Source organism: Quercus lobata, chromosome 10 (genome assembly GCF_001633185.2).
Source record: "Quercus lobata isolate SW786 chromosome 10, ValleyOak3.0 Primary Assembly, whole genome shotgun sequence".
Classification (NCBI taxonomy): Eukaryota; Viridiplantae; Streptophyta; class Magnoliopsida; order Fagales; family Fagaceae; genus Quercus; species Quercus lobata.
The window spans coordinates 28252130-28261003 of NC_044913.1; the positions used below are offsets into that span (position 1 = coordinate 28252130).

The 8874-nt window shown below is 46.6% G+C and overlaps 2 protein-coding genes across 2 annotated transcripts; both read left to right on the forward strand.

The window, feature by feature from the left end:
• Positions 1-2997: 2997 nt before the first annotated feature.
• LOC115964586 lies at positions 2998-4059 on the forward strand. The gene has a single exon (XM_031083868.1). The coding sequence runs from the start codon at positions 2998-3000 to the stop codon at positions 4057-4059; it is 1062 nt and encodes a 353-aa protein (XP_030939728.1).
• Positions 4060-4104: 45 nt separating this feature from the next.
• Positions 4105-6321, forward strand: LOC115964587. Its single transcript, XM_031083869.1, has 3 exons — positions 4105-4452; positions 4759-4862; positions 4944-6321. Exons 1-3 carry the CDS (start codon positions 4105-4107, stop codon positions 6319-6321), a joined length of 1830 nt encoding a protein of 609 aa, XP_030939729.1.
• The last annotated feature ends 2553 nt before the right edge of the window (positions 6322-8874 follow it).

The window sequence follows — 8874 nt, forward strand, 5'->3', positions numbered from 1 at the left end:
ATTTACAATCTTATGATTACAGTTATTTATTTATTTATTTTTTATTTCCTGAGAATCCATTTCATATTCAATTTGTAATTTAAAGGCTAATTGTGTGATTATACTCCCATCGATTATTTGATGACTACCCCTAGGTATCTATTCCAACCGTCAGAATACAGATTCCATGGGACAAGACTAACGAAGATGATTTTCTTCATGTCAGGGATCTCATAAGTACATGGTTGGTCTGCTAAATTAAACTCAAAAAGGGCAAAACACCACTTATCTATTTTTCCACTTAAGATGGTCCTCAATAACATGTATTTTACTTCCAATTGAATATAAACCGCATAAGTTAAAAGATGATGCCTTAATTTAAAGTACAGAGCTAAGTCCAACTTTTCAATTATAGAATATTTACATATTCAGCATTGTCTAATAGCCTGCTTAAACAAAATATTAGCTTTTTTGTGGTCTTCGTTGTTATTCTGGACTAACAAACTTCCTATTTAATCCCAAGTTGCTGTAATGTGTGCAATTTAATCCCAAGGAGTTAGTACTAGTGGCTTTCAGAGATACTGTTTAATTGCTTCGGATGCTCTATGATGATCTTTATTCAACACCAAATCTTTCCAATTTCCCTACCAAATTTTAAATGAACATCTTTAGGAAATTAATTTGACCAAGTAATCTTTGAAGTTCTTCCCTATCTGAGGGAGACATTGCTTGTACAAGGAAACATAAGAAAATCTCTGTACTTACTCCGAAAGCACATTTTAATGGGTACATCTTTAGTTGATGTTTTCTCATTTATTAAAAAAAAAAAAAAAAAAACTCTTTTCTTTTCTTTTTTTAAATAAAAAAATTTATTTATTTATTTTTTAAGTCTACTAGAGTACTGACTTCAGTGCTATATCTTTATAACTACATCATATATGTGTATATATATATTGTGGGGGTAAAGTTCATCAGTCAACAGTGGGCCTTGGCACCCATGCGGGGCCCAACCATAACAGGAAGTGAGGACATGGCCAGAGGACTTCCAGCCCAACCCTGTTGGGCCGGGCCGGGCCTGTTTAAGAGGCGTCCGAGGAGGAATGTCTCCTCGGACGCATCAAATGGGAGTCCAACACACACCCTTCACATAGGTAATGTTTGGATAGCGTTTACGTTTTTGCTGCTTTGCGTTTCTGCGTTTTCCCTTTTTTTTTTTTTTTCACGTGATTTTCCCACAAGTGGCTACTGTTCATGCAACAGTAGCCGCAACTTTTGACTGGTCTTATGTGAACAGTGCATTTGTGCACTGTTCACGGACCCACAAATTTCATTTTTTATCAATTTTTTCATTAAAAATGGGTCCCACGGTATTATTCACACATTTAAAAATTATTTTGCTACAGTGTTTTCAGTTTTTAGTTTTCAGTTTCAGTAAAATAAGTTCTATCCAAACAGACCCATAGTGGGAAATCGTCCCAAGTCGAAGGAAAATGTTGGACGCACAGGGGGGCAACTACAACTGCCGCATTAAATGCAAGGAAACTACTTTTCCAACCGCATTAATGTGGAGAGAACAGGAGAACAGTATTATCTTGGCCAGCGCAACTCACAGAAAAGGAGGATGATGTCCTATGGGACAGGCACTCAAGTAGAGGCCCAGATGATCAACAAGTGTAGAGCCATTATCATTCGAAGGATGCTATATAAGAGGAGAAAACCCCCATGATCAGGGGATGGGAAGCTGGAGAGCAAAAAGTAAGGAAAAGAGAGAGAAAAGGAGAGAAGTTCTGTAAGAAAAGCCTAAGTTGTTGTTCCATGAACCGTTATCCCAGAAGGCTTAATAAAACGTTCCCACGTTTAAATGGTTGCATGGCTTACTAACAATTACGTGCACTCTGTCTTGACCTAGTTCTTCGACTCACTCTCTACAAATTCATTATTGAGGGTCTTTTGGGCCAGAATCGTCTGCTCACTGGGCCTGGGCCCCAAAATCTGCCCTTGCAATTGGCGCCGTCTGTGGGAAGAATTTGTGTCTCGACAAGTGAACAGTAAGAAATGGAAGGATCAGGCCCGCGCCAAACCGGACGTGCAGATTCTCAACGGCAGGACAATTTTTTAAATGTCGAACAAGGGAACGACCAAGATAACCAACGAGAGGGAAGCGTGAACACCTCTTATACGAGTAAAAGCCGTTCAAAGGGGAAGGATCATGCATCCCATGAGAAAAACGATCGAAAGGCTTTACGAAAAGAGATTGATGACTTGAAGAAAAAGCTGCGCCGAGCACAGCAGAAACGTCCTTTACCCTCCTCGGGCTCTAGCAGTGACGAGGATAATGAATATCGGCGAAGATCAAGAACCCCCCCGAGCGAGACATTTTCCTACGAGGAAGAGAGACCTCGTAAACGCAGCCACAAGAGCCCATCTTACCAAGGCCTGGCCAACGATGCCATGAGTAAGGCCTTGGATCGCATCTCCCAGTCGCCGTTTACCCGTAGAATAGAGAGGGCAGCGCTTCCTCGGCGGTTCCATCAACCAACATTTGCTATATACAATGGTCGGACCGACCCAGTGGAGCATGTGAGCCAATTTAATCAGAGGATGGCCGTCCACACCAGGGATAAGGCGTTAATGTGTAGGATATTCCTATCTAGCTTGGGACTCATGGCGATGAGATGGTTCGATTCCCTCCAGCCGAATTCCATAGATTCCTTTAAACAGCTGACGCAGGCTTTCGGTTTCCGTTTCATCACCAGCACTAGAGTCCCTTGGCCCCTCGATTCCCTTCTATCCTTGTCCATGCGGGAAGGAGAGACGCTGAAGGCCTACTCGGATAGATACTGGGAAATGTATAACGAGATCGAAGGGAAATATGATGACGTCGCCATCAGTACGTTCAAAAGGGGCTTGCCGACCGAACACGGCTTAAGAAAGTCCCTCACTAGAAAGCCAGTCACCAGCGTGCGCCAACTCATGGACCGAATTGACAAGTACAAAAGGGTCGAGGAGGACCAGTAGATGGGGAAAGGTAAGGCGAAGGTCGTCCCTCAGGAGAGGAGGGACTTCAGGTCGGAACGATTTAACAACAGTAACAGGCCGAGAAGGGACTATGTAGAGCAGTCCAGATCTACTGGGGCTCAGGCAGTCCATGCTGTGTTCCGAGAACCTCTTCACAAAATTCTAGAGAAGGTGAAGTATGAGCCTTTCTTTCAGTGGCCGAACAAGATGGCTGGCGACCCTTTGAAGCTTAATCAGAACCTGTATTGCGCATACCATCAGGAGCCCGGTCACACTACTGATGATTGCAGGAACCTGAAGAACTATTTAGACCGGCTCGTCCGAGAAGGGAAGCTGAGACATCTGCTGCATCGCTCTGAAGGATGGCAAGAACCATCGAACAATGAAACCAGACAAAGTACGTTGAGGCCACCCATTGGCACAATTAATGTCATTCTCACCGCTCCTGGAAGGACAAGCTCTGTCCCCTTCAGGGTAATGTCAGTGAGCAGCTTCCCGACTAAGCCAGATGACAGGGAATCCAAGAGGGCTAGAATGAGCGCCACGCCATTAATCGGGTTCACGGAAGAAGACAAACAAGGAACTATCCAACCCCACGATGATGCCTTAGTCGTGACGCTCAGGATAGGAGATTATGACGTCAAAAGAGTGTTGGTTGATCAAGGCAGCGCAGTGGAGATAATGTACCCTGATTTGTATAAGGGATTGAACTTGAAGCAGGAAGACCTGTTGCCATACGATTCCCCCCTAGTTAGCTTTGAAGGAAAGGTCGTCATCCCAAGAGGCATGATAAGGTTGCCTGTGCAAACAGACTCAGAGGTGGTAGAAGTGAACTTCATTGTAGTAGATGCATACTCCCCTTACACAGCCATCGTGGCCCGGCCATGGCTTCATACACTAGGGGCTGTGTCGTCAACTTTGCACCAAAAGGTGAAATATCCGTCAGGAGGTCAGATCAAAGAGATAATAGGGAACCAGGGAGTAGCTAGGCAATGCATGGTGTCGGCAATCTTGCGGCAGCAGGATCGCTTAACTTCCACGCCAGCCGAGAGCGGCTTATAGCAATTACTGACTACGGTCCCAACTGCGGGCAGTGGAGGACCAGCCATGGAGGTGAACTGTGAGGAGTTGGAGAAAGTACTTGTCGGATCTGACCCTGAGAGGTTTTTTCAAATTGGTTCGGAATTGCCGCCCCAAGAGAAGTCGGCGTTGACTGCCTTCCTCCGACAGAATTCAAACGTGTTTGCTTGGGACCCCTATGAGACCCCCGGGGTCGACCCAGACTTCATCTGCCACCGCCTTAACGTGAACCCGGCCATAACACCTAAAAGGCAAGCCCCTCGACAACCGTCGAAAGAACATACTGACGCCGTGATAGAAGAGGTCACAAGATTGAAGAAAGCAGGGGCTATTAAAGAGGTCTTCTATCCCGAGTGGTTGGCTAACACGGTAGTGGTAAGGAAGAAGAGCGGGAAATGGCGGGTCTGCGTAGACTTCACCGACCTAAACAAGGCGTGCCCAAAGGATCCCTTCCCTATGCCCCGAATAGACCGGTTGGTAGATTCAACTGTCGGACATCTTAGAATGAGCTTTCTAGACGCTTTTCAGGGCTACCACCAGATACCCTTGGCCGCCAAAGACCAGGAGAAGACTGCTTTTGTCACCCCAGTTGGGAATTATCATTATAAAGTGATGTCTTTCGGCCTAAAAAATGCCGGGTCAACCTATCAAAGGATGATGACCAAGATGTTTGAACAGCAGATGGGTAAAAACATTGAAGTGTACATAGACGACATGGTGGTTAAAAGTAAGTTGGCTCCCAACCATATTGACGACCTTGGCAACGTTTTTCAAATACTAAGAAAGTATAAACTACGGCTGAACGCAACCAAATGTTCATTTGGAGTGGGATCTGGAAAATTCTTGGGCTATATGGTGACTCACAGAGGCATTGAGGCTAACCCCGACCAAATAAGAGCCATCCATAACTTGCAGCCTCCTCGGAACCCTAAAGAAGTCCAGAAGCTTACTGGTATGATAGCAGCTTTAAACCGTTTTATCTCGCGCTTAGCAGATAGATGCAAGCCATTCTTTCTCCTATTACACAAGTGGAAAGGATTTGAGTGGAATGAAGACTGCGCTGTAGCTTTCCAACAATTAAAGGAGAACCTCGCCCGACCACCAATTATGTCCAGTCCAAATGCCGACGAGGTTTTGTTTGCCTACATTGCGGTAGCCTCGCATGCGGTGAGCTTGGTGCTAATCCGAGAAGACAACGGCACACAGCGACCAGTCTATTACGTTAGTAAATCACTGCAGGAGGCAGAAACACGTTATCTTCCCCTCGAGAAGGCTATCTTGGCTATCGTGCAGGCCACGCGAAAGCTTCCACACTACTTTCAAGCACACACTGTGATGGTGCTGACACAACTCCCCATAAAGTCTGTCCTACGCAGCGCCGATTACACAAGCAGAATTGCAAAGTGGGGAACGATCTTGGGCGCTTTCGATATTAGGTACATGCCTCGTACTGCTGTAAAGGGCCAGGTCCTTGCCAACCTAATAGCAGAGTTTGCGGAGCCCACGCTAGAGGAACAAAACGTGGCGGGACCTCTAGGGGCTGATGAGAAGATGATCAGCACGGTCTCCCAGCATGAAAACACCTGGTGGAAAGCGCACGTCGATGGCGCAGCGAACCAAAGGGGCTCCGGGTTAGGACTTGTCCTGCTCTCACCTGAAGGGATAACCATAGAGAAGTCATTGAGACTCGGGTTTTCAGCCACGAATAACGAAGCCGAATATGAGGCGCTATTGGAAGGAATGGGAATGATCCGGAAGTTGGGGGGAAAATCCGTAGACATGTTCTCGGATTCAAGACTTATTGTGGGGCAGATAAATGGGGACATGGAAGCAAAGGACGAAAGAATGCAAGAGTATCTAGTTCGGGTTAAGAACCTGCAGACCCAATTTCATCACTTCCGCCTGACGCACGTACCCAGAAGTGGGAACACTCATGCTGATTCTCTCGCGACGTTGGCTACCTCCTCGGCTCAACCCCTACCTCGAGTCATTCTGGTAGAAGAGGTCCTCCGTCCATCAACAGAAAGGGCCAATGGGATTGGAATACATAACATCAGGGCAGGACCGAGCTGGATGGACCCTATCATTCTGTACTTAAAGCATGACACCTTGCCAGATGATAAGGTTGAGGCTGGCAAAATCAGGAGAAAGTCTACTCGATTCTGGTTATCGGAGGACTCCAAGCTTTACAGACGCTCGTTTTCAGGGCCGTATTTGCTATGTGTGCACCCAAAGGCTGCATAACTCATCCTGGAGGAGTTACATGAAGGAATTTGCAGAAGTCACACGGGGGGTAGATCTTTGTCTCACAGAGCCTTAACGCTGGGTTATTGGTGGCCGAGCATGCATAAGGAAGCCCTGGATTATGTGAAGAAGTGCGACCAATGCCAGAGATTCGCTCCGAGCATACACCAGCCTGGTGGAGAGCTAAACCCAATGTCCAGTCTCTGGCCATTTGCACAATGGGGCCTAGATATACTTGGTACATTCCCTAAGGCAACAGGGAATAGAAAATTTCTTCTCGTCGCCACCGACTACTTCACCAAATGGGTAGAGACTGAGGCGCTGGCAAACATTAGGGACGTCGATGTCAAGAAGTTTCTCTGGAAGAATATAGTCACCAGGTTTGGCTCCCCGCACACCCTGGTGTCGGACAACGGGCTCCAGTTTGATAGCAAAGCCTTCAGAAGGTACTGCAGCGAGCTGGGAATTGTTAACCGGTATTCCACGCCAGCTAACCCCTAGAGTAATGGCCAAGCAGAAGCCGTCAACAAGACCATAATGAACGGACTGAAAAAGAGACTAGATGACACAAAAGGAAGATGGGTAGAAGAGTTAGCCCATGTCTTATGGACATACCGCACCACACCTCGTAGGTCCACAGGGGAAACCCCTTTTTCAATGACCTATGGGGCCGAGGCTGTCATTCCACTGGAGGTGAACTTCCCAACCCAGAGGACCACCACCTTTTGTCCCGCTACCAATGACAAACTTCTAGAAAAGAGCTTGGACCTCATCGACGAAAGAAGGGAAGGCGCGATGGTCCACCTAGCTAACTATCAGCAGAAGCTCAAGCAAGGTTACGACGCCAAGGTGAAGTCCAGGCCATTGGCGCTTGGAGATCTAGTACTGAGGAAAGTCTTGGGCACTGCGAGGAACCCCGCATGGGGAAAGCTCGGACCAAACTGGGAGGGACCGTACCGTATCACTTCCGTAGCTGGCGTAGGAGCCTACTTTTTAGAAGACTTGGATGAACGTGTAGTTCCACGCCCTTGGAATGTAAACAACCTGAAAAGGTACTGTTATTAATGAAAGATGTAATCTTTGGTGCCGTATTGCTGTGCAGTTACTTGATTTAAGTGTTAAACAGAACCCAAGTCCTGCCTGACTCCTCGGACCACAGACTTAGGGGAAATTAACCACGAGGCAGTTCTCCCTAAGTGTTAAACAGAACCCAAGTTCTGCATGGCTCCTCGAACCATAGACTTGGGGGAAATTAACCACGAAGCAATTCCAACTAAGTGTTAAACAGAACCCAAGTTCTGCATGGCCCCCTGGACCACAGACTTGGGGGAAATTAACAATTAAGCTATTCTAGCCGAGTGTTAAACAGAACCCAAGTCCTGCCTGGCTCCTCGGACCGCAGACTTGGGGGAAATTAACCACAAGGCAGTTCTCCCCAAGTGTTAAACAGAACCCAAGTCCTGCCTGGCTCCTCGGACCGCAGACTTGGGGAAAATTAACCACGAAGCAATTCCAACTAAGTGTTAAACAGAACCCAAGTCCTGCCTGGCTCCTCGAACCACAGACTTGGGGGAAATTAACCACGAAGCAATTCCAACTAAGTGTTAAACAGAACCCAAGTTCTGCATGGCACCCTGGACCACAGACTTGGGGGAAATTAACAATTAAGCTATTCTAGCTGAGTGTTAAACAGAACCCAAGTCCTGCCTGGCTTCTCGGACCGCAGACTTTGGGAAAATTAACCACGAGGCAGTTCTCCCTAAGTGTTAAACAAAACCCAAGTCCTGCCTGGCTCCTCGGACCGCAGACTTGGGGGAAATTAACCACGAAGCAATTCCAACTAAGTGTTAGACAGAACCCAAGTCCTGCCTGGCTCCTCAAACCACAGACTTGGGGGAAATTAATCACGAAGCAATTCCAACTAAGTGTTAAATAGAACCCAAGTTCTGCATGGCCCCCTGGACCACAAACTTGGGGGAAATTAACAATTAAGTTATTCTAGCCGAGTGTTAAACAGAACCCAAGTCCTGCCTGGCTCCTCGGACCACAGACTTGGAGGAAATTAACCACGAGGCAGTTCTCCCTAAGTGTTAAACAGAACCCAAGTCCTGCCTGACTCCTCGGACCGCAGACTTGGGGGAAATTAACTACGAAGCAATTCCAACTAAGTGTTAAACAGAACCCAAGTTCTGCATGACCCCCTGGACCACAGACTTGGGGGAAATTAACAATTAAGCTATTCTAGCCGAGTGTTAAACAGAACCCAAGTCCTGCATGGCTCCTCGGCCACAGACTTGGGGGAAATTAACCGCGGTGCAGTTCTCCATAAGTGTTAAATAGGGCCCAAATCCTGTCTGGCTCTTCGAGCCAGGGACTTGAAAAAATAAGGTTCGCAGCCAGTGCGCCTAATTATTAACTATCGTTCTATTCACGTATTCATTCACTTACGCTCGGTTATCAACAGTTAGTGAAGAAATAGACATCCATTCATGATAAAAAAAAGGGGGTAGACAATAATATTTGAAAGAAAATAACTTTTGTCATTAAAATCTA